At 33.7% G+C, this 25,841-nt stretch overlaps 1 protein-coding gene and 1 long non-coding RNA gene across 7 annotated transcripts in view; both read left to right on the top strand.

Annotated features, from left to right (window-relative positions):
• LOC143239736 (uncharacterized) overlaps positions 1–25,841 on the top strand; it is a 570,827-nt gene that overhangs the window by 32,935 nt on the left and 512,051 nt on the right. The window lies entirely within an intron of this gene.
• Positions 10,875–24,597, top strand: LOC143237837 (uncharacterized). 3 transcript variants are annotated; one of them, XM_076477490.1, is made up of 6 exons: positions 10,884–10,987; positions 11,483–11,631; positions 17,810–17,917; positions 19,356–19,481; positions 21,602–21,720; positions 23,375–24,597. In XM_076477490.1, the coding sequence occupies exons 4-6, from the start codon at positions 19,384–19,386 to the stop codon at positions 23,467–23,469; spliced, it is 312 nt and encodes a 103-aa protein (XP_076333605.1). In that variant the 5' UTR covers positions 10,884–10,987; positions 11,483–11,631; positions 17,810–17,917; positions 19,356–19,383; the 3' UTR covers positions 23,470–24,597. The 3 variants fall into 3 exon arrangements, 2 of the variants coding, with proteins under 2 accessions (XP_076333605.1, XP_076333606.1); XR_013020288.1 differs by lacking the exon at positions 19,356–19,481 and having other exon boundaries at positions 10,875–10,987; XM_076477491.1 differs by lacking the exons at positions 10,884–10,987; positions 11,483–11,631 and having other exon boundaries at positions 17,660–17,917.

The following is a 25,841-nucleotide window of genomic DNA, read 5'->3' as shown; positions in this document are numbered from 1 at the left end:
TTTCAATATTAAAGAAAGAGACCCAGTAGGAATCTTGTGTGTTTATTAATGAACACAAGCTGACAATTGTTTTGTTTAATTGCATATTGTAGGTAGTTGTATCTGTTGTGAGAATATATTATTATCTTGTAATATATTATAATCTTGTAAAGCTGCAGGTTTTTTAAACAATATTAACTAATGAAAAACAAAATATCAAAGTGCGGACAAATTGTTAGTGCCTGAAAAAAACCAAGCCTTGAAAATTTACTGTTTCAATGTTTAATTAAAGTTCATGTTCTATTTGTTTATAAATAGTTAGTTACAAGGGTAAATACTTATTCTTCACATGTACAACATGTTTATCTTTACCATGTATTTGTTCATTAAATCACATTATTTTTATAATATTAAGAAATAGAGAAGTGTGAAGGTAATTAAAACCTTCAGTACAATACTTCTACTCATGTAAAACTTTTCTTTATTATTACTGATCTGTATATGTTCAACATTTTTGCTTTCCACTATCCTCCATACTCTCACTTATGTTCATGTGTTTAACATGGTTGTGCTGTGTTGTATCATGTAAATAATCATGCAACAACCTTCCACTGATAGGAATGTGACACCCACTTATGCAGGTAACACTTCCTGAATTATAGTCTAACTTCTCATTAATTTGTCACTCAAGTGTTTTGACTTATTTCTTGTGATGCTTTGAGTTTTTAAATTTTGCTAAACGTTGTTCACAGTTTTGAACTTAAGTGTTTGGTATTTAACTTGCAACTTTCAAAGTCTAAAAACAGTTGTGTGAGAGTTGAATTTACTTCATGAAATTCTTTGATTACCAAGGTTTTTCATCTTGAATTATATATTCATTTCATATTCATTCATGAACTTATAGTTCATTGTTATAACTTCTTCAACTGGTACTGGTACCAGTTTTTTGTATCCACAGGTGACCTTTATTGACAGAGGAACATTTGGTACTCAGTTACAGTGAAATAAAGTTATTCCTGCAGTGTGGGGGTTCTCCTGACTATCAGTCTTTCTTCCTTAATCTAGGAATGTTAGATAAGAGAATGAAGACATAACAGTCTTGTTACGTTTTGTACTTTCTTTTTTATATAACACACATCCTTTTCCTGAATAATGTGTGTCCTCTCCCATGCATCTAATCTTACACACCCACAGTTTGGTCTGCCATTGATATTCAAATTCTGTAGATTCTTCACAGTTGGGTTCTTTAATCCAAGTTTGGTTTCAGACATAGATATTTCATATGCAGAGTATTTCCATCTTTGTTTATCTTTAATCACCCACCTACGTTACTTCACATTTTCATTTTGTCTGATGCTATCTGTCATTCTTCTGAGGGGTTTTTTAAATACTGTGGGCTTGATGAAGTCGTTTGAAGACACCTTAGCACAGTGGAGAATTACTTTTGGCTTTAGTAGACAAAGGAAGGTGTTATTTTATTTACACTTAGAAGTTAAGCTGTCATTATATTTGTGTTTGTTTAGATTGTGAAATAGATATTTTAAAACGTTATCGTTTAATTTCGAAAACTTTAAAAGGCAGAACCGCAGAATGTAGGTGCTTGTGGTGTAGTGGTAATTACATCTCCCTTACCCGCGGAAGGTCCCAAGTTCGATCCCTAGCAGGAACAGTTTTATTTCTTAAACCATTCGTTTTCTTTGAATTTGTTCGAAAGAACGTGGAACGATATTTTCTTCATTATATCAGCGTCAGAGCGTGAGACGTCTGTGAAATATCACAGGATTTACCAAGTTTCCACCTACACTTGTAACCACTTTCATAAATTCGTGTGACTGTTGAGTAATAAACCAAAACAGGAACGTTATTGGTTATGAGTATAACACGTGCACTGATGTGAAATTTGATGTGCTGAAACGGCCTTCGTATAATCATGTCACATTCGACGAAGTATCTGACCAAAGTTTACAACTCCTCTTCGATAGAATGGGTTTATGAGTTTGTTTGTTTTAAACGCGTGAATAGTTTGAAACGTCGATTCACGCGATCTTATTTTAAATAACGTACTTACCTGGTTGTACAGGAAATATTTAGAGATCACGACTCCGTCAGGATGTGTTGAAAACAACTATTTATTCTGTGAAAACTAATCACACTAGATGTTTCGTTCTTTAATCTATTCTTTTAAATCCCGGTCAGAACTATTAGATGACTATATATGCTATCATCTCAAACTTACCAGTGACGGAAAAGAGGAAAGGCAGTTCTTCAACATCATTCACCACAACATATTTGATGTACTTTATTTTTACCGAACGGTGGAATTGTCGATCACATCCTAACTTCTCCTACGTTTGATAATGCTCACTTTTTGATTTGAATTGGAAATACATGACCCATAGATAGCGACTCAAATATCCTATACACTATGTCTTGTCAGTCTAACGGAGAAAACAAGCGACCGCCTATAGACAGCATTGTTTTCATGAAGACTCCATGTTCTGTTTATCCATTTTGTCTGATTTCTTTATTTTTATAGAATTTCTTCACTTAGTAAACATGTTTTGCGATGCTTAATGTCTTCTTGTTATGATCGAATCTCCTGTTTTACGTACTTATTTAAAAATTGTATTTATTTCACAGATTAGATAGGTAAGAAGAAATTACCATGCCATGACTACAGAATATTTATTATTCTTAAGTGTTTCCTGCTTCTATGTGGAGCTGGTTCATGTAAACGGTTTTTTAAACAAGATTTATTTGTTTTGGTTGTGACATTTTCAACGAGAAGAACAATGTGTAATTTTAATTTTGCTTCTCCAGTCTATAGGACGTACAGGACAGGGATGGGGATCTCTTTGAAACTCGATCAAATGAAAGCCTTTGATTGGGAGAACCATGACTATTTATTTCAACTTCTGATGCGAGTGGGTTTTAACTAGACTTTTGTTAATTGTGTTAAACTATGTTATACTGATATTTCTAGCTTTATAAGATTAATGGCTTTCTCACTGATAGGTTCTCCTTATCTCAGGGTATTCGTCAAGGCTTTTTGTTCTCAGTGTTGAACCGTTGAGAAATATGTTAGTTCATCATGTTCAGATTATCGGTATTGGGGGTGATGGGTTCCTCAACACACCGTCCTTGTTTATAAACATGTTAACGACACTACATTGACTTTACAAGATTCCGATTCCTTGCCATACGTTTTGGATGTTTGTAGTATTTTTGGTCTGGCTTCGGATGGTAGGATTAACTGGACAAAGAGTCAGTGTTTCTGGGTTGGGAGCTTGGCCTCTTCTGATGAGTATGTCCTAGGAGAGTTGAAAATCTCCCAGGATCCTATTCGGATTTTGGGTATTGTTTTTCCTTCTCAATTCGATGTTATGCTGCAGGATACGTGGCAGGGAGTTTTGCACAAAGTATCTGGTATCTTGGTGTCCTGGCGATATCGTTCCCTGTCGCTTAGGGGTAAATTTATCGTGGTGATACCTTGGTGGCGTCAGTTTTGGGGTATCCATTGCAAATCCTCCCATTGCCACAGCAGTTTGAGGTTCGGTTTCGTCAATGTGTATTAGATTTGGTGTGGCGGGATGGTATTCACAAGGTTGCTTATTGGATCTTTACCAAGAATTTCTCTGGTGGGGGTATCAGTTTGGTAGATATTCACGTTCGTAAACTTGCTTTTCGCTTGAAATTGCTGCAGAGATGTTTGGATAGTTCTGGTCCGTCGCGTTTGTGACAACTTCTTTTGGGGTTTTTCTCTTGCTATGGTGAACTAATATTGGGATTTCGGGCTCTTCAATGCCAGATTTTACCGAGGTATGTGAAGGTCTTACTATTATTTATTCAGGAAATGTTTCGTGCATGGAAGGTACTATTTGGGGATAAAGGGCTTGACCTTGTTCCTCTTTCATCACATGTTTTCGATGAATCATTGTTTCTTAATCCTGTTCTTGTTGATGCTCGGTCCCACACGTTTTATTTTCCTGAGTTTATTAAAGCAGGATTGGTCCTTGTGCGACACTTATTGTACGAGGTGCTCCCAGGATTTCTCCCTGTGAAGGCGGTGGTTGAAATGTGTAATGATGTCGATATTTCGTTGAATGTCAATACCATTGTTTCACATCTCATTTCCTTGACGGATGCATTGCCTGAAGATTGGCTGGCGCTCACGTCTAGTCAGCCAGCTCCACTGTCCTCGTCACAGCGTGAAATAGACTTGTACTTTATGGACTCTTCTGATCAATGGGTCCATTTCAGGGGATAAACTCTGAAGCAATTGTTTTGTTATTTGAATTGTTGACTTGCTCATTATGTCTCTTCTCCATCCTTTTGAGGGAATATTGTTCCTCCAGACAATTGGACACTTACTCGCAAATCTACCTTTTCATCATTTGTGGGTTTTGATGTCTGTACCGTGGATTATTTGTTATGGTTGCGAGCGGTGACTACTGATGTTAAGTTGGTTCTTATGGACAGGCATCCCACAAGGTTGTGCCCTTTTTATTCACTAACGCGGGTAACCATTGACCATCTGTTTTTCATGTGTCCTTCTGTCCAGCCCTTGTGGTCCTATGTGTATGCTTTACTGGAATTTTATTTTGGATACCCTATCTCCAACTGGGTTTGGAGTAGATGCTAGTTAGTTGGATCTCATCATCTCCTACCTGGCCGGTGTTTGAATATTATTCGCTTATTAACTAGTTTTGCATGGCTTGTTATTCAATATGCTCGGTCTGTTCAGTTAGCACGCAATCGCAAGCTTCATTTAATTTCGTTCTATAAAGTGCGTTTACGCAAACATATTCATTTACATTATCATCGATGTGTGTTACATGACTCATTAAGTGTCTTTTATTCTTTGTATCACTATAACGGTAGGTTGGTTACAAAGGGGGTACACGATATCTGTTATGTGATTTGTTAAGATAAAATGTGTTCTTTCTTACAATTGAGTTTTCTTTTTTATCACATGTGCAAGTTCCGTTATTTTCTTTGTTTTATTAATGATTTCTGGTGTATTTTGAATTGGATACTTACCGCTAACTATTACTTCTTTTATATTTTCTAACACATTTTATACCTTTTGTTGTAATTTTTAGCAAGTTGGCATCTTGCAATGTTTTCTTTCTATATGCTAATTATCTAACTAGTGTTTTACTTGATGTACATTTCTTTATACCGTCTCTTTGAGGTGGGATGAATTAAGAAAAAAAAACATCCGACTAATCAGTGATGTCTAGAAAACCCACTTGTGGAGAAATATATTTGTAAAAACGGCTCGTTTGGGTTGAGAAAATATTTTACGTGGAATAACGAACAACGTTTCGACCTTCTTCGGTCATCGTCAGGTTTTCACATATATAACATCCGACTAACACGCGGAAAGTCCCAGGTTCGATGCATGGCAGGCACATTCCTATTTTTTAAATCATTTGTTTTCTTTTAATTCAGTTTTTAAGAGCGTGGAACGAGATTCTGTTCATAATATAAGTGTCAAAGCGTGAGACGACTTGAGATATCACACGATTTACCGAGTTTTCCTATTTTTGTAACCACCTTCAGAAATTCGTGTGACTGTAGTTTAATAAACCAAAAAAGGTTAATTAGCATTTAATACAATGCCTACACTACCTCGATATTTTATGTGCTCTAAAGATATTCGCGTAATTATGGTACGTTTGACGAAGTACCTGATATGTAGTTTTTAATCGTGTTTCGATAGAGAGGTTTTCTGAGCTATTTGTTTTTAAATGCGTGAATAGGTTCAATCGTCGTTACACGGACCTTGTTTGAGGTCAGGATAATGTCCTCACCTGGTTGTTTAGGAAATGTATAGAGATCACGACCTCGTCAGTATTTATTGAGAATAACCAGTCATGCTGTATCAACTAATCACATGAGATAAATATAGGATGTATCTTTCTTTCACCTATATGTGTTTCTTTGAAATTGCTTTCAGAACTACTAGTTTGCAAGATGCGTTATCATCTCCAACTTAAAAGTGATGGATATGAACAAAGGCAACTATTCAACATCATTCACCATTAACTATTTGATCTTCTTTATTTTTACCTGACGGTGGAATGGCCAATCATATCATAACTCTCTCCACGTCTGAGAAGGCTTATATTTTCGTTTATTTGAACTGGAAATAAACGACCTACAGATAGCGAATAAAATGACCTTACAAACAGGATATGAAAGTCTAACGTGGTAAAGAAGCGACCGCCTCTAAACAACATTTTCTTAAAGATTCTTTTTTGTGTTTATCTTTTGTTGTGATTTCTTTACTTTTATAAAATTTCTTCAGTTAGTAAAGTTGGTTTGTGATGCTTCATGACATGTCATGATCGAATCTTCTGTATCATGTACAAAAAAGCTAAACATACAAAAATCAATAAACTCATTTAACAGAATGTCCGAAGAACCTACGCATCACGTGACATCAAAGAGGTTAACAACAGTTACGAGCACGAGATGCAAGTTATGTAAAAATCAAGTTTTCAAATTAATTATAAATTATTATTTTTTCTTATTACATTTAATTTTTTATTTTACATTTTAATTTAGAAATAGTAATTACGAAACGCTAAGTTATAAATTATTTATTTCGCTTCATTATTTAGTGATTTAAATAATTTAATATATAGACAATAAATTGTCAATAAGTTCCAATATTGCGTGTATTTTGAAATAAGATGAATTGAGACTGCTTCCTTTATGCTAGTGGATCCCACCAGGGTTGCTAGATAGCGTTCCAGGGTTTGTGAGATAACATTTGTTTTGATCACCTTCACATTTATTCATACATAAATAATTACTGTGAGGGGTGTGAGAACATATTAAATTTTTTTTAGGGGTATGGGGCATAAAAAAGGTTGGGAACCAATGCTTTATGTCATGAAAGAGGTCAATGTAACATTGAAGATTTTTTTTAAAAATACAATTATAAATATGATATTTTTCATTAAGAAAATTATTCATGTAAGAAATACTTATGGTTTAAAGGATATATTATGTAACAAAATGTTTTTATTTAGGAATAAAGCCTTTTTTTAGTAGGTAAAAAGCGTTATAATGTTTCGATTAATCCCACAATTCGTTGGTAAAAGAGTAGCCCAAGAGTTAGCGGTGGGTGGTGATGACTAGCTGTCTTCCCTCTAGTCTTACACTGCTAAATTAGGGATGGCTAGCACAGATAGCCCTCGAGTAGCTTTGTGCGAAATTCAAAAACAATCACTTACTGCAGCTAGTAAAGTGATGTTAATGTCAGCCTTGTATTTTTTGACCAACTCTTTAATTTGGTCACATTGTTGTGCTGTAGGTTTTGACCGTTCTGTGGTAGATCCTGATGGTAGCAGACACATGAAGTTTATAAGGAGAGTTTTGTGTCTGGACAGATGGCCACATATTTATGAAAGAAAGAGATCAACAAATGGTACAAATACGTCAATACGAAAGGACTCCTCAAGGCTAGTGGTTTATGGGTTAGCACAGTACATCGGTCTTTTAGCCTGCCTTAGCATTATTATGTCAATTTGAAGCTCACTACACAGAGTTTGAGCCTCACAGAAAATGGTGTTAAATTCATTCACAGTATTAACCTGAGTGAATGGATTAAATCTTCCACTATTTCTGCGTGATGTGTCGCAGTACCTAAATCAATGTTCTGTTGCTGCAGTAAGTTGCACAGAGGTAAACTAAAGGAAAACAATTTAGCAATGGTAAGTAGAGAGATGATGAATTCTGGCTGTGTTATAGAACAAAACAATTGATTGGCTTGCGTGGCAGAATCTCTGTCTTGCCAACCTGATATGGTCTCAAGGGCATCTGCAACTGCATGGGTTAATTTAGAAAGACAATGACTGAGTCATGCCTCTCAACCCACCGGGTGGGGCAGAGACCTTTCATACTTTTTTTTTCGATTCAGGTTCTTTATTTTCCACCAAAAGAGCCAAAACGTGCTTTCGTTTGGGTGTATTGAGAAAGTTTTCAATGCTAGAATTACTTCTATGCAATTTCGCACAGGAACTTCTTTAAAAGCATCATAAATTGCCAAGTTTAGGGAAAGGGCACTGCAGTGTACATAGGGAACAACTGGGAATTTATCAGTTATGTGTCTTTGGACACCATTGAATTTCCCACTCATAGAGGCAACACCGTAGTATACTTGTCCTCGCAGGTAAGCCATGTCAGTACCATATTTTGTCAGATTGGTTATGATAACATCAGCCAAGTTTCTGCCTGTCACATCATAAACAGGTAAATATTGCAAAAAATCTTCTCTCATTGCAATAGAGTTGTCATCTAACACACAGCGAAAACTGTTCAATGCCTGAAGTATCTGTTGTTTCATCAGCTAATATTGAGAAATACTTTACAGCATTAACCCTGTTGACCAAAGCATCAAGAATATAAGTATTACAGGCATTGATGATTTCATTTTTAATTTGAGGACTCAGATACGTATCATTCCTCTTTGTACTCTTAAGCCGAAAAATTGCTCGAAAATTCCCATCATTATTGATGGGCTCCTCATCAGTTTCACCAACAAACATTGGACCAGAATGATATTTTCCCCTTAAAGCTAAACCCTGTCTCCCACACAGCAATACAGTATCAAAAATAAGCATTAAATATTGCCGGTTCTCTTCAATTTCTTGCTTGTAAATTGCATCAAGCTGCAAGTGCACAGATGAACTTGTATGTACGACTTGTAGAAAATTGTTAGCTTTTTCTTTGCTATCTTGGTGGTACTGTTTCAATTCATGTGCTTTGGATTCTTCAACAGCCTTTTTTCAGTTAGTCAATGGAAATTTCACTAGTTGTCCCAATTTCTGGTTTTACAACACCAGCACCATCAGGAGCAAAAAGACAGCAGTACTTGCAGAAAGCACCCTTTGCATGTTGACTGTAGAGCAGCCATCTCCACTGTGAAAGCCAACGATGCTGAAAACGCAGCTTTTTTGAACCACACTGGGCGAAAACATAATCATTCCCTGGCTTCCAGGCTATCTCAAGGAGGCATTTTTTGTGTCAGCGTTTATCTTAAAGAGACAGAAAGACATAGTTCTAAAATTAAGTTATTTCACAAATAGGAAAGTTTGTTATGAGAGTTCAATAACCTCGAAGAGAAAGACTTAGAGCTGTACTTCACAGAGCAGGCCTAACATCCTGTGGCTATAGGCCTACAATCACTAGCAGCAATGAATATTCAGTCTAAGACTCATAAGAGTATTTGCACAATTGTTAATACAAAATTAATATAACGAGGAGTCGACTTACCTGTTTAGCAATGCTGACATCATCAGAAATGTAATTTCCAATGTCCCAGACTGGACCTGAGGTGGTAGTGGCAGTACTGGTAGAAGGCCACGGAGATGACTCTGACAACTCAGTTAACAATACTGATTCAACCTCATTGGTTGCAGCAGATTTATCAGGTTCAGCCTCACAAATGGGTTTAAAGAACCCATGCAGTGTATCTTGCTTTTTCAGGCTTGACATCGTAAATGACTGTTTATCGCAACTTCTGTTTGTCACGTCACATTCACAGTACTATGGTGCTGCTAGCCTGTCACGAAGCCACCCACTGTTTATTTGTGAAGTTAATTTTCGAAATCCAGAGAATCTCAACATACACTGTCCTTGATATTTTATTACAGGTTATAGACACTATTCATATATTTTGCACTCTCCTGGGTGACTCGATATTTTACATGTTGATGACAGGACTGTAGGCCTACTTTGCTGTATGTTATATATTATATATATAGACCTATATATTTCTCTATGATTAAAAAATAAGACAAACACCTCAGTGTGCCATTCCGAAATTTGGCAAAAAGGTGGTCTCAAAATGCATAATTCAGGCTTTTCTTTTATGTTTTTATCAAAAAATGTCATGGGAGGCATGCTCCCTGACTCCCTAGCATGGCTTCGCGCCTACAGCACTTGCATCAAGCACTCAAACTACCCTCTCCCAATGACCATTTCTGGATACACCCCTGCGTGATATTATATTAAGCAATTAGCATAAATAATGGTGCGCGATACGACCGTACGAGTACATTATGGTGCTGATAGAAATTGTTAAACTAGTTTCCATGGTGTTACCATAAAAATAGTTATTAACATTCTTTTAGAGAGGAAATACTGCCACCATGTATTTTAAAGAATCTGGTTGATTTTGTAAAATATAGTCCTGCTGCAAATAATAGGGTTGTGATTCTAAAGTTGTTAAATGTAACTTTTTTACTTGCTGCAGTGTATGTTGATAAAAAGTCATGATATCAAATTAAAAACATTTTAGCTATTAAAAAAACTGCAGCCACAAATAGAATTAAGTGTGCGTCTCAAGAGACTTAAGTCACAATTGTGGGCCAGTTTGGTAACTACACTTATAGCGTTGATAAGATTGTTTGTTTGTTTATGCATTTTTCTCAAAGCTACACGAGGGCTATCTGCGCTAGCCTTCCCTAATTTAGCAGTGTAAGACAAGAGAGAAGGCAGCTAGTCTTCAGCACCCACCACCAACTCTTTGGCTATTCTTTTACCAACGAATAGTGGGATTGACCGTTACTTGTAATGCTCTCACGGCTGAAAGGACGATCATGTTTGGCGTGGCGCGGATTCGAACCCACGACCCTTGGATGACGTTGATAAAAAAATTACAGCAAATATTAATTCAATAGTTAGCTTGACCGCATGCTTCTCTTTAACCACCCTAATGCCACATTAGGTCCATTTGGTCCATTTATGAACTTTAAGGGTCTCTGATCTGGCTACTTAGCTCATATCTCACATAAAATAATGCTCGTGTGAAAATGCCAATTATTTTTTTGCCTCTTCAAATTAATACAAATTTTAAAAGAAAAATATTTTTGATGTTAATACATACGGAACGGAACGAGCAATGTGAAACAACTTTTCCTTAAATCAATCCAATCACCTTCCACTGGTGCTCTATGTGGACTGTGTTGCATCCAAAACTGGACACATAAAGGTGAGGTTCCAATGATAAAAATATTGATTTTATTTATCAACAGTGTAAAATCAAGTTGTTTATATACATCCACTTATAATTTATTTTAGCATTTAAGCCCAGTGACAAAAACTACATGTAATTCTGTAATCCATTCAGCTTTTGTTCTGTAAATATAAGCATTGAACCTGCTTGGCTGAAGATTTAACCCTCTTTAAACTGAGTAATAAGTGATACTGGATAAGGCTGTATAATGTGAAAAGTATATTATCGTTGGTTGAAATATATTAACTACAGACATTTAGTGAACACCAATTTTGTTTCAAAATTTAAAATGCTTTTTCTAAGGTTTTTGTACTAATAAAAGTACAAATTTTGTTTTATTGATTCTTATCTTATTTTAAATTACAAATTATACAACAATTCTAGAATGTCCTTTTTGTAACATTTTTTTGAGGTAATAGGTAGAGAACTATGTTAATATTATGTGAATGAATATTGTGTTTACTTTATTAGGTTGTCTTGCTAGAAGATGGCTCAGACATACTTGACATAAAAGCTCTGAACATAAAAAGAATGGTAACTAGTTTGAGTCAGGTTGGAAGCTACCTACTAGTGGGCTACCAGGATGGAACTGTTTGCTTGTTCAGTTGTAAAGGCAAAAAGTTAGTATGGTTTATTTTGTTATGATTATTAAATTTGAGGTTAGAAAGCACTAGAAAAACTCAAGTATTTTTTTTAGTAGAATAACTACAATAGTTAGTTTTATCAGTGTTTATCCTGTTTCAGAATGTAGCTGGATTATTGATTCAATAATGATTTTTATGAGATGGTAATCCATGTCTTCACACACACACAAATGTTGTTCCTCTCTTGCATCTCTTTTGAGGTTTTTATGACGCTAGACTTGAACTCGCTCATATGAACTGCACTGTTGCATTATGATGTCATCATGCAAAAACAGTCCTTCAGCAGTAGGAAAACAACACATCTTTCATGTGCAATAACTTCTCCAATGCACTTGTGATAACTTTATTTTTAGCACTGCATTGAATGGTAATGTAATTTTTTTTTCTCTTATATGCACTTAATCTGATGAGTGAAACTTTTGTTTTTGTGATATTTATATTTATTATTTTTGTTTTTATACACTGGCAGTATTACATAACAAGACTAAAGATTGAATACCTTTTCCCATGCCAGTTATACTGGGGTTCTCACTAGTAAAAAACACACTTCTCGTGGGCATTGTGGTTGAACTTTAGCATATGTGGCAACTGATGGAACTTTCTACTTTTGTATATAATACCTTGAAACAAGATAAAACCATAGGCTAAACATGAATGGATAGAAAAGATTATTTTCTATCTAAGTCAATGTTAAATAAATATTATTTGCATAAAAAGTTGTGTATGATCTCTGAGAAGTGACTAGTGATGGTATCAAAGAAAGGATTTTAATGTGAAGTTTACAAACTTAGGAAGAAGCCTCAAACCTGGAATTTTGTTGTTTTCTTGAATTTTATTTTATAATGTTTTTGTTCAACATAACTTTCTATGTGTACATGTTTCAAAACTACAAGAATATTCTTACTTGAGAAGATGTAAGAATAAGTTAAAGTGGTTCTGCTAATGCAATATATTCAAGTGAAAGAATAGTTTCGTATATATTTACTGTACGTAAATAAAGCACCTGTAAAGGTCTCTCTTGTTGTTTATTGAATGGTACCATCAGACGTCTTTCAGATGGATTTCATTTGTACCCTGGATCTCAAACCTTTATTAGAATATCATAATTAAATTATATTTTGAAAAGAAAATATACATTCATGATAAAGTTAGCCTTTAGTCAGTATACACATATAAAATTCACTAGAACTTTTAGGGACTGAAAATGTGATCCAACCAGTAATGTTATCATATGCTATCAAATTATTTCTTTATCTTCTATTTTACTTTTTAATTTATTAACCACTACTTACTGTATAGGCAAGAAAAAAAATATATTTTTTAAAATTAATACTAACCAATGCTTGTGGAATTTTATAAATAAATCAAGCCATCAGAACTAGGGAAAAAAGAATTACATATTTATTTTTGTTAACCAGTAACAAATATTAAAATTTACTCTGTGCCATACATACATACATATATATGTTTACATACCGAGTACTAGGTTTGTAAGTGTTGAATTAAAAAACAAACAAACATGTGTTTCATTCCCTTTGAACATGAAAAAAAAGATGAATATTTTTCACAGGTATATGCTTTGGTTTCACCATGGTTATTTATAGCATCTAGATAACTAGCTTTAAAATATATTGATGTTATTATTACCATTTAATGACTAATTATCCAGCATGGTTAAGTGATTAGGGTACTTGACTTGCAATCTGAGGGTTGAGTTTGAATCCCCATCCCGTCAAATGTGCTCACCCTTTCAGCAATGGATGTGTTACAATGTGACTTCAGACACACTATTTATTGGTGAAAAAAGTAGCCTAAGAGTTGGCAGTGGATGGTGATGACTAGCTGGCCTTCCTTGTAGTTTTCCACTGCTAAATTAGGAATTGCTAGTGGAGATAGCCCTTGTGAAAAACAAACTGTCCAATTACACATTGGTGATAGTTAATCCAGGGTTGATTGTAATGGGAAATGCAGGGTGTCCAAAAATGCATATACTAAAGGGAAAGCTATATAATATTTGTATTATTTAAAATACCAACAATATTCAAAACAAAATGTCTTCTAAATGCTTGTAAGTTTAATTTTATTTAATTAATAAACTTGTACACATCTCTCATCATTAGTTACAATCAATCTAATTCTGTGTTCACATTCTCAGAACACACTTTCTAACACAGTTGTAGGGATGAATACAACAGCATCATGGATACGAAATTTCATTTTCTCAAGATCCATTGGTTTATTTTGGTAGACTTTTGTTTCCAAAGTTAAGCCGGAGGAATGCTTCAAGTGTTATAATTTTAATCAAAAACAGAATTTAGTTCTGAAATCTGTAATAAAATACATTCATAAATAATGTAAGTAACAAGAATAATAAGGAACTTAGGAAACTTTGAAGTCTTCAGAAATTTATTTTTTTCAATTTTGTTCTTATCCCAAGTAATTAAAAATCTATTTAACATTATTTTTGGTGCATTCATATCAGGATGCCCTGTATATGTGAACATGACCAAACAGGTGTTATGGCCACATAAACCATAAGACAATATGGAGGTAGGAATACTCTATCTTCCATACCTTTTCTTAAAAGGTGATGTGGTTGGTGATGATCTGTAAACCATGTTTTTGAACAGTCTTTAAATGACTACCACTTAGATTGGATCACATCCTGCAGTTTGAAGAATAATTTCTTTGTAAGTGCAGAAAAAGTTTCTCTTGCTTTGCTTTAGATTCCCAATACGTTTATGAATAGGATAACCTAGTTAAAACTTGCCTCTTTTTGGTATGTGTTATCACTTCTAAACATTTGGTTAATTGTAATCTTTTTAATGTGTATTATCACTTATTAACATTTGGTTAATTATCTTTATGATTTTCACTTATAAACGTTTGGTTAATTGTTATCTTTTTCATGTGTATTATCACTTTTAAATATTTGGTTAATTTTTATGTTTCTGATGTGTGTTATTACTTATAAACATTTGTTTAAGTGTGTTATCACTAATAACCAACTGTTTATAACTGATAATGCTTAAAATATGTAGCAAAAGTGAAGAACTTTGAAATTTAAAAATAAACAACCAAACACGTTTGTACCTTTTGAATAGAATGGAAAATATGTTTTCTCTATATATTAATTATAACATTAAAGGACAACGAGAAAATGTTTGATACATCTGGACTGTCTTATCCACTAAATTAAACTAAAGCCTTAAAAAAGATTCAAACTCAAAGCTAGCCATTATCGTTCAAATATATTTTAAGCTTTCCCTTAAACTTGCTTAAATTAATTGCATTCATATCTGAAAGAAGTACTTCTCCTCTGATGTCCTTTCCAACTGTTCAATATTCGTACTGAAGTAAAGACCTCTATATGTGGCCTAATCAGTGACCTGAGGAATGACATTATAACCTTTTTATACATGTATTTATGATTTGTATAGATACAGTCTAAAACCCTATTTTCCCTGTCTTTAGTAACAGCACATTGTTTGGATGGCTTAAAAAAATTAATGATCAATAAGGAAGACACTGAGATCGTTTTCTTCTGTAATACTTTTAATGTTAAATTAAATTTCAGCTTGTGATACACCACATGTAATACATTGCATTTATTAGAATTAAAAACAAGATGCAATTTCATTGCACTAACTAATCCAAATTTTTTTGTAACGCAACAGCATCCTTCTCACAGTCAACAACACCCAAAACTTTAATAATGTCAGTAAATTTAAAATATCAAGAGATTATTTATTCATCTATGTCACTAAAGTAAATAAAAAAACAAAACAAATGTGCTAACACTGAGCCTTGACGTTCCCTACTTGTGACATTATTCTGGTTTGACCTAGCTGTATTTATAACAACTATTTGCTTTCCTCTGTCTAGCCAGCTTTCTATCTAATGAGCCAACCTATTCCCCACAGCTACTGAGATAACATTTTTCAACAACCATTTTATGTGGCACTTTGTCAAATACTTTCTGAAAATCCAGATACACCATCTTAGCCTTACCTACACAAAAAGTAACCTCTTCATATAGTGTTAAAAAGGTATTAAGGCAAGTTATTAAGGTGCTGAGTATTCAACAAAAGTTTTAAGTAGTTTAAGTGACTTTCCAAAACATCTTTTATCACCACTGGCATACGACTAATAGACTTATAATTAATAATTACTGGAACAATTTCTATTACCTCCATTGAAAAGGGTAGTGACATTAGCCAACTTGAAATCTTATATTCAAGGATTTACAAAAATTTAAAGTAAATGGCTCACATGATCATAACTTAATCTCTTTCAAAACTCTTGAAGAAACATTATTTGTATCCAGGAGCTCTATCATTCTTTAAACTTCCAAATGTTTTCTTAACAAGCTTAGAATTAATGTGATCAGACTAATTCAGCCAATGTTTCCATCTAAACTCTGCTTAGTTTGAGAATCACCGATTAAATCTTTATTAATAAAACCTGAAGGATTACGTGTAATGTAATTCTTTTTCTTCTGAATAGTTTGTCACTGTTTGAAAGATGCCTGAGCCAAATAAGCCATTTCTGGTACCATTATGTTGCTTTGGGGAAATGATTTGAAAAACTTTGTGAATTCTTAGAGATATATATATGCATTTAATGTTTTAATTCACCCTTCTTTTCAGATTTTATCTTCAAGACTCCTAGGCCTGGCATAGCCTGGTGGTTAGGGTGCTCAGCTCGTAATCTGCAGGTTGAGACTTCAAGTCATGTTACTAAAGAGATAGACTCTTTAGTGGGTGTGGTACCAAATATATCTATGGTTCCCTATTTGAATGTGTTCTCTTTTTACAATTTTTTCAGATAATATTGAAATAATTCATGTTTTAAGTCATTAAAATTTAACAATTTTGGTAAGCTGCACCTCATGCTGGGATCTTGTTTACCAGTCAGTATAATGGAAGCAGTCATGAAGTCTTTATTTTCCTCTCTTCAAAATCCATTGTGTATAAAAAAAAAAGTGTGTCTGAGATGTAGTTATAGTATAACTTTAACTGGATAAAGTGCTCTAGAAAAACAGTGTGATTCAAAAATGTATGCTTTTTAAATACTGTTTCAAAAAATGTATTAAATTCTTGAAATTTACATACTGTCCATGAAAATACATATTAACTTGTGCACTTAAAAAAAACTTGAAGACATTTTGTGATTGGCTCCTTCCAAGAGTTGGGAACTATCACCATTGTTGATATATCTCCTACTGGTATCTCTGCTCTCATATAAATCCTTTGTTTAATTTTATTTTTGTGGCTTATTGACAAATGTATTGAAGGCATTAAACTGTTTTTACTTCTGTTTAATAGTAACCATTGAAGTATTTACTTAGAAACGTTTGTGAATATTTAAAAGGAAGATTTAGTTTTTTATATACCTTACATCAGGACGAGAGAAGTATTAGCTACAAAAGAGTAATATATATGTGCGTGCATGGATGCATAAGTATGTTTTAACTTGCATGTGCAAATGTATCTTCAGAATTATTATCAGTTGAGTTACAGTTTCTAGATAGGATTCACTTGTATGTATTGTGACCCATTGTTTCTTGAGTTATGGCTGTTAGGTTGGATTCACTTGTGCACATTATAACCCATTGTTAGTCAAATTGTGATTTTTAGGTAGAATTCACTTGTGTGCATTATGACCCATTGTTAATTGAGTTGTGATTGTTCAGTAAGATTCATTTGTGTGCATAATGACCCACTGCCAGTCAAGTTGTTTTTGTCAGGTAGGATTTATTTGTGTGCATAATGATTCATTGTTGAGTTGTAATCGTTAGCTAGGATTCGTGTACATATTATAAAAGTATTTTTTTGTAAACTGAAGAAATATTCCTGAACAGGAAATTTACATTGGTTTCGTAAACACAAAAATGTATATCTGTCATTCAGCCATTGTGCCATAGTGTATTTATACTATTATGTATAAATCAGTAAGCAAGTTTCTTAAATTTACCAGCAGAAAATTAGTTAAGAACATGAATTGATAGTGCTAGGACTATTGCTAATCAGTTTGGCCCACTGATTATAACGTGTTGTATCTGTTTTGAAGCATTTACTGTTAAACTGTATAATTTAGTGAAATATGTTTTTAGTTTTGTTTCTCCACTCTATAACACATTTTCTCTCAATAGGTTACTGGAAGTGCAGATGCTACTGTGAGAGTTTGGGATATTAAAACAGAAAAGGAACTTTGTGTGTTGTATGGACTTCAATCGTCTATTGGCTATGTAACGAAATAGGTGCTGATTTTGTATATATTCCTTGTTGCTGTTTTTGAAACATGATTATCCATGTTTCCTTGGCTACTAATATCTAATGTTAGAAATACATTACTTATATATACAAGTGTCACATTTGTTTCTGTATCATATAGTAAAACTGAAGAAGGCAATATTGGTGGTATATTTCAGTAAGATTGGATCAAGCATGGCCTAGTGGTTGGCATGTCATGCTTCATATTTAAGGGTTAGAGGTTTCAAAATGCATGCCACAGCTCTAACTATGAAAGCATTATAACTCAGTCATCAATCAGTCTGGTGACAATGCATCTTACTGCATTCTTTTTCTCCAATTTGACGTTCAAAATTTGGGATGACATTACCTGAACTTTGAGGTCTTTAGCTTGATTGTTTATCTCGTGTTGCTTAAATTGTTAAACAGGTAGAAAATGCTACTTAATTAAATTAGCACTAAGATGCATTAACTTTAGTTACCCATAACCAGTACTTGTTTTCTTTTTAATATGAGCATATAGTTGTTTCTCTTAAGATACCAATTTTGTGTATCAAAAAATCTGTAAGGCAGTTTTGAGATTGTAATTATAGTCACAACCTTTTTAAACTGCATTAATTTTATAATAATATGAATCTTGTAAGACATACAATATATATATTTCTGTTTCATGAAATGTTTTATGAATAAACAGTGTTTACTAAAAGTAAATTATATTTCTGCATGTGACATGAGTCGATATGAATGTACAATAAATATACTGACTGAAGTAGAACAACTGGTATTAAATGTTTTATCTTATTGATAAGATTATCTTTCTAACCATTTATAAAATATTTTAGATAAAGTAATTATGTATGATTTAATTCAAATACAAAGAGCTGTGACTGATCTACTTAAAAGTTATTTCGCCATGTGTAACACATTACTTGATAAATGTCATTATTTCAATCCATGTTAAAGTTCTTACAGTAACATTTGGTTTATTTTACTTACTACTAAATGTTTCGTAACTTAAGCCTTCTCTCAGTTGTTCAACAGTAAGTTTACAAACTTAGTGCTAAAACTTGGGGTTTGATTTCCCAGAATGGACAGAGTGGAGATAGCCTATTGTTTAACTTTGCAGTAAAAACAAAATTATATTATTAAAATCATGTATAGTCTATAATTTATTTATTTCTGCCAAACATTTTTTTTTTTTGTATGAACCTGAGACAGTCATTTTTGACTGTCCAGATGGCTTGAGTTACAGGAAACCTGATATGATTAAATAAGAAATGACAGCATAGATATTCACAATCATGGGTTAAAGCTGAATTCAGAACATAAAAATTAACATTTTTATTATACTTATAATGTAGACTTGTGTTTGTTTATGTAGATACAGACAAGCAGATATATAAGCTATAACTCAAATGCAAATATATAAATACATCTGTTTCTCAGGGAGGTTAAATCTTTGCTGGATGTGTAGATGGTTATCAGCATTATGGAATATAAATGGAAATTAGATTACCAGTCTACCTGCGTTATATTCCCACAAAAGCTACCCAGCTTTTACCCTGCAGAAAGGTAAATTCTACTCATTCTTCTAAGTTTGTTTTTGTTATGATTTCTACTTTCCTAAGGTTTAATAATGTCATGCAATGGAAAATGTGCCAATGATATATTTATAACAATTGAAGATTTAGTATTAACTTCTGGTTACAGCAAGCTGTCTACTTAGAGAAGAACTAAAATCTAAAAATAAACCTGGATTAAATGAGCACAGCTAATCAAATATACTTGTATGAAAAGGGGGTGAGATATAAAAACTGACGTTGGTGTTTCTACGATCTCGGATTGTTGAAAATAAAAATCCGAACAGGAAATTACGACACTAATGCTGGTAATGACAAGCTTAACATGACAAGTAAACTAAATAACTAAGCATACTTGTTATATTTATGCTGCCGTAAAATACTTTTACAAACGTTATTTCAAACCAAAACATAAGATTGATATTTATGAACGTGGACATAAACAGTCAAGTCAGAGGCCTTAACTAGGCTTTAAAACTGAGGATTAGGGGTAGAGAAAGCAACTAGTCTTGAGTATCCTCCGATAAATTGATACTCTTAATGGAATAACGAGATTAAGTGTGACATTTGTAACGTTCTCAACAGCTGAAAATGCTGAGTGTGTTGAGCAGCAAGTCCTGGCTCAAACACTTGAATGACGAGCACTTGATGAACTATGTGTCATCTCTCCTGAAATAAATGTTTCTGCTATTGAATTTTATTATTTAGTTAGGGGGTTTACCTCGAGAAGTAAAGATGCTTTGTCAACTACGGTCATGCATAATACATGTAACGTCTTTTCAGCGTTAGGCTTATTGTTGTAAAATATTTAACCTGTATACGTGATTAAGACTTCTAATAGTGAATTAAAAAAACAAATGGTTAGAATGAAAAGTAAATAACCTGGTAGTTAAATCACTCAACACGTAATCTGAGGGTCGCGGGTTTGAATCCCCATCACACCAACATGCTTGCTCTTTCCGCCGTGGGGGTGTCATAATGTGACGATCAATCACGCTATTCATTAGTAAAAGAGTAGTCCAATAGGTGTTCATGACTAGCAGCCTTCCCTCTAGTCTTACAATGCTAAATTAGGAACGGCTAGCGCAGATACCCGTTGTGTAGCTTTGCGCGAAATTGAAACCAAACTTTTAGAAGGCTCTTAAATAATTTTACTAAAAATGCACATTCACCATATAAGTGGCACACGTTACAGAAAATAAAAATATTATTATCAATATATCACCTAACGAAAAACTCGTATCCTAAAAACGAAGAGAAAATAAGACTATCCTAAACAATATACTGACACAGAGATCATTTAGTAAGCTTGTAAAACAAAATACCAAACAGAATCATATAAAGGATTAATTCAGTAGAATGTGTGTGTATGTGTTTTCTTATAGGAAAGCCACATAGGGCTATCTCCTGAGTTTACCGAGGGGAAATCTAACTTCTCATTTTAGCGTTGTAAATTCGAAGGCTTACCACTGTATACTCAGTTGAAAGAATACCTCTGTCACGCAGCGTTGATCATATTTAAAAATATGTCCATCTTCATCAAGGGGCATGGACCATTTTCAGCTGAACAATGAGAAACATTATTCTATGTATGTTCAAGTGTCATCAACATACTTTCATTGTTGACAAAGTTAAAGGACAAAAATTGCGTGACAAATTGGTTTCCATGTAAACAGATAGGATTTTTTGATATGTGTGAGCTTGATGTGACATTTGACCTTGAAGCTTCGAAAATTAATCACTTTTAAGTTTTGTTGTAATCCAACATTCGTCTACATCCATTCAATCGTTTTCAAGAAATCTTGCTGACAAACAAAAAAGAAACAACAAACAAACACGTGGCGAAGGTAACAAGTGTTTTGTGCCAGTAAGTTAATTGTTACGATTAGTTGTTTATTGTTCTTGAAATATAAAAATGTGCCTGTAAATACTAAATAATAAAAGTATAGAATGGGATTACTTGTTAGTAGTTCTTAAAATATAAAAATGCATCTTCATTAGTATTAGATGACAGTTTTAAAATGATTTTATTGTCCTGTCGTTTTCTTCTTTTCGGTGCGATTATCAAGTTTGATCTTATTTCAAACTACAGGGTGTACATTTTGTCACTAGGTTCTTCGTTCACGGAGATATTGACTGGATAGCTTCTATAAAACGACCTTTAATTTTCCGTTCTGTTAATCGTTACAATCAATCACGGAGAAATCCGAAAACAGCTATGGAACCTGGTGGTGAGTTTTAATATTCGTCATACCCCATTTAGAAGTCATCAAATATTTTACTATTCCGGAATTAATATTTCTATTTCTCTCTCTCTTTGTGACACAAAAATATTCCTGATTCTTTGTCAAACTCATGAAAAAGATAACATTAGGCTTACGACGAAAGACACATTTCTCAATCGTTAAGCCTAAATATTAAGTAAATAAATTAGTTAATACGTGATGCATAATAGCTCAATATAACATAAACCTTTAAGTCTATTATACTTCTCAACTGTAACTAGACTCAACAAGGTTCTTCATACAAATAGACAGTTTCAGTTTATTTTTGTTAAACACCAAAACTGCAAAACTACCCAAAAATGTATCAAAATGTTTTGAACATTCAAATTTACTGTTGAGTCACTGTTTGTGTATAAGAAGGGAGCAGTTTCGAATAATATAAAATAAATATGTTATACTCATAATATTATAGTGTTACTTCTTACCCCTAATAAGTGCTGGATAGGATAGGGATTAAGTTGCTTACAAATGAAGTATTTAAGATAGTTAAATTTGGTTATGACGAATTACCTGAAAGAACGTGAATTCTGTTTTCGTCATCAGAATTGTGGATTTTTACAAAAGAAACTACAGCGTCAAACTTAACACATGTCACATAGTTGGCTGACATGAAAGAATTCTATGTCATGTCATTAACCATAAACCTATAAAAAATAGGTTAGTAGCATTAGTATTACCTATTATTAAAACATCTATGTTCATTTAGCCTAGTTATGTAAAAGAAAATTCAATCATTATGCAAACTAACCGATTACCCGTGGCGCCAGCGCTCACTTGGGGTACCAGCAATTGGTAGGGATGACAGTGTATAGTAGCTTCGAGTGATTTGTAGCCTTGTAGAGCAATCTACATTGAATTACTCTAAAAAACATGCCAATTACTCCGTAAACATCAAATCTGCGTGTGACCTCTTCAACTTCATTTGCTCTACTTACTTGCAGCAAATTCAGCTTCTCATTTTTTTCTGTTCATTCGAATGTACAAACACCGCTGTGTTACTTGGGGGCGTTCCATCATTAACAACAAGCACTACTAAGATACATATAAGTACTGGAAAAAAAAGGTTTTGCAGGCAAAGTTAAAACTGCTGTTAAATGTACAGTATTGTACACTTACCTCGACCTGTAATTTTCACCAGAAATTTCTTTGTTTAAAAGAAGAGCTATGTAGTAAATGACGAGTTTCCCTCACTACGATTTGTTTAGTGATTGTCAAATTTGTGTCAAGGTTCTTAATATAACGTAATGACTGAAAACTCTCTTTATTTTTGTGAGAGGACGACTAAAAGGATGTCACAAGAGTTGTTGACGTGTTATATTGATAAAGTTCCTACGTGATATACCAGTGAAGTGCAAGTGAGGTCAAGCCCTTCTCTGCCTTCTCTTATGCTCGAAAAATACCGTTATTTCTCAGTCATAATTTTTTCCATAACTACTAAAAAATTAAAGGCAAACAAGGAGTCGTAGATCTTACAGTAAGAACGCAAATTGTGATGTGCTATTAAGTGTTAATGTGCAAGAATTCACCGATTAGTTTCAGATTTTCGAAGTGTTTATAAGGTCAACTGAATAGTAATAATAGAATGTTACTTGCTTTTCAGAATCCAGAAATCTCCTTCCTGTTAAACATATCGGACTTCTAATAAAGCAGTTCAAGGCTCGAGCTGTTGTGTGTGTCAGAGAGTTACAACCCTAACATTTAGTTTCATTCTTCGATTGAAAGTAGACGTTCGTATGTCACGTACTGCTGACTAATTGTTTCCTTCCTGTGAGTATTTTGAAATTAGGGACAACATTGACTGAATATTGGAGCTTCATAGTTGCCCATTTAGCCCACGTATTGCGCGAGGTATATTGTTTAGACTGAAAACAGCAAACGTAATACGAGCTTTTTTGTTTTAGGTTTTGAGCCTGTTTTTCATAACTGAAAAAGTCGAATGCAATGAAGAGTTGTCTTTGGAATAGCAAAAGAAAAATCATTTTGTCGTCAGGTTCCTTTCATTTATGTGAATTACTCATTACCCTTTCTGATAACTGATGTGAGTTTTGCTCCAACACAACTTTGTACCGTGTAGAGGTGGTTAAATAACCCGTGAAAAACGGAAGTAGTAGTGCATTTTCCTGCCTGGTTTCTAAAGACGCTAAGTTTTTGTGATGATGAGTTAATGAGACATTGAACATCAAGACATTTCCATAGTTGAGTCTGCTACTGTTTCTTTAACAGTTGAAATCTCTAAAGAATTTCTCGTTACGAACACTTAGAAAAAACTTCGACAAAGAATAACATAAACTGCAAATTAAGGAAAGTCATTAATAACCTCTATGAAGTTTGTTACGTATTATACTTCATTTTGCACTGTCCTCTCTCCCAATATATTATGTTATGTATTACGATTTCAAATAGCCTGAACTGTAATTTCGAATTAACTTGTTTTTCGATTTCGTGCAAAGCTTCTCGAGGGCTATCTGCGCTAGCCGTCCCTAATTTAGCAATGTAAGACTAGAGTAAAGGCAGCTAGTCATCACCACCCACCGAAAACTCTTGGGATACTCTTTTACCAACGAATAGTGGGATTGACCAAGCATGCTCGCCCTTTCAGCCGTGGGAGCAATAAAATCTACAGTCAATCCTCAAATTCGTTGGTAAAAGAGTTGCCCAACATTTGATGGTGAGTGGTGATAATTAGCTGTTTTCTCTTTAGTCCTTTACTGTTAAATTAGAGAAGGCTAGCGCAGATAGCCCTCAGGTAGCTTGCGTGAAATTAAATAAACAAAGAAGACATACGTTTGCAAGTTTTTAATAAACTAGATATTTTCTCCTGTTTTTCCATGAACCAAGAAACTGAATCATTAACATAATTAGCAAGAACATTAGAAAACATGTTATCTCTAACTTGTTTACATGACCAACGTGATAATTTAACATGTTAAAGTTATTAGCGGGATGTTATCCCTAATTTGTTTACATAACCAACGTGATGAATTTAAAAGGTTCGAGTCATTAGCAGGATGTTTTCTCTAACTGATTTACATGACCAATGTGATGGATTTATCAAGTTCTAGTCACTAACAAAAACGTTAGACCAGATGTTGTTTTTAATTGTTTTTGTTTGTAATTAAGCACAAATCTACACAATGGGCTATCTGAGCTCTGCCCACCACGGGTGCCACTTAGGAGCAAAATTTAGTAGAAAAGCTAGCTGTTATCAAGATTATTTCATTTTTCAATAAGTTATTACCTAAGAAAAGGCCTAATATGTTTGTTTTTAGGGAAAGCTACGTACCAACTTATTTGCTTTCTGTCCACCTCAAGGAATTGAACCCAGGATTTTAGCGTTGTAAGTCCATAAAATTACCACTGATACACCTGAGGTGGAAATGACAAAAGTAAACATTTCCTGAAACGTATTTGAACACGGGTAACAATTTATTATCTGACTGGAAAATCGTATTATAAATTAAAAATTAATCACAAATATTTGGTTCACAAAATAATTGTTTAAATTATATTTATTACAATGACAAGAACCATTACTGGAGGCGTTTTGGAAGAAAAACTGTTATTAGACATGACTCATTGAAATAATGGAATTCCACCTTAATAATATTAATAGTTATGTGTATATATAGATCATCCCCAACGTTTTGTTTAGACATACAATATAATTAATATATAAAGACAATACTTTACTTTGTAATTGATGACGTCATAGCTCATCCTTGTTTAGGTTCAATTTTCACTTTACCCTTTTGAAAATAACATTTCAATAGAGAGTAAATACTAAATTCGGTAGATAATTGTAGGTAATGTATTAACACATATGTCACTTGTTATTTACAAAGAGCAAAACTGTACCTGAGCTATCCCACAGTTTATGGATTTATACACAGGTAATAGCCCAATGTGGCTTTGCTTTGAAACAAATACATAATAACAAATACACCATAGCTTATGTACATTATAAAGACCGAGGGGAATCAAACTCAAGATTTTAATGTTAAATGTCCTCCACTTTACTGCAGACCAACCGAGGGACAAGAGTGTTTATGTCTCACAAAAGTATAAAA

This window comes from Tachypleus tridentatus, chromosome 13 (assembly GCF_004210375.1).
Source record: "Tachypleus tridentatus isolate NWPU-2018 chromosome 13, ASM421037v1, whole genome shotgun sequence".
Classification (NCBI taxonomy): domain Eukaryota; kingdom Metazoa; phylum Arthropoda; class Merostomata; order Xiphosura; family Limulidae; genus Tachypleus; species Tachypleus tridentatus.
Note: the sequence above shows the minus strand (reverse complement) of the source record. Positions and strands in the feature narration are given on the sequence as shown.

Coding starts and splice junctions, on each gene's coding strand:
- LOC143237837 (XM_076477490.1), top strand. CDS start 19,384: ATGGTTATCAGCATTATGGAATATAAATGGAAATTAGATTACCAGTCT. Junction 19,482..21,601: donor AGCTTTTACCCTGCAGAAAG/GTAAATTCTACT, acceptor TTTTGTCACTAG/GTTCTTCGTTCACGGAGATA. Junction 21,721..23,374: donor AACAGCTATGGAACCTGGTG/GTGAGTTTTAAT, acceptor CTTGCTTTTCAG/AATCCAGAAATCTCCTTCCT.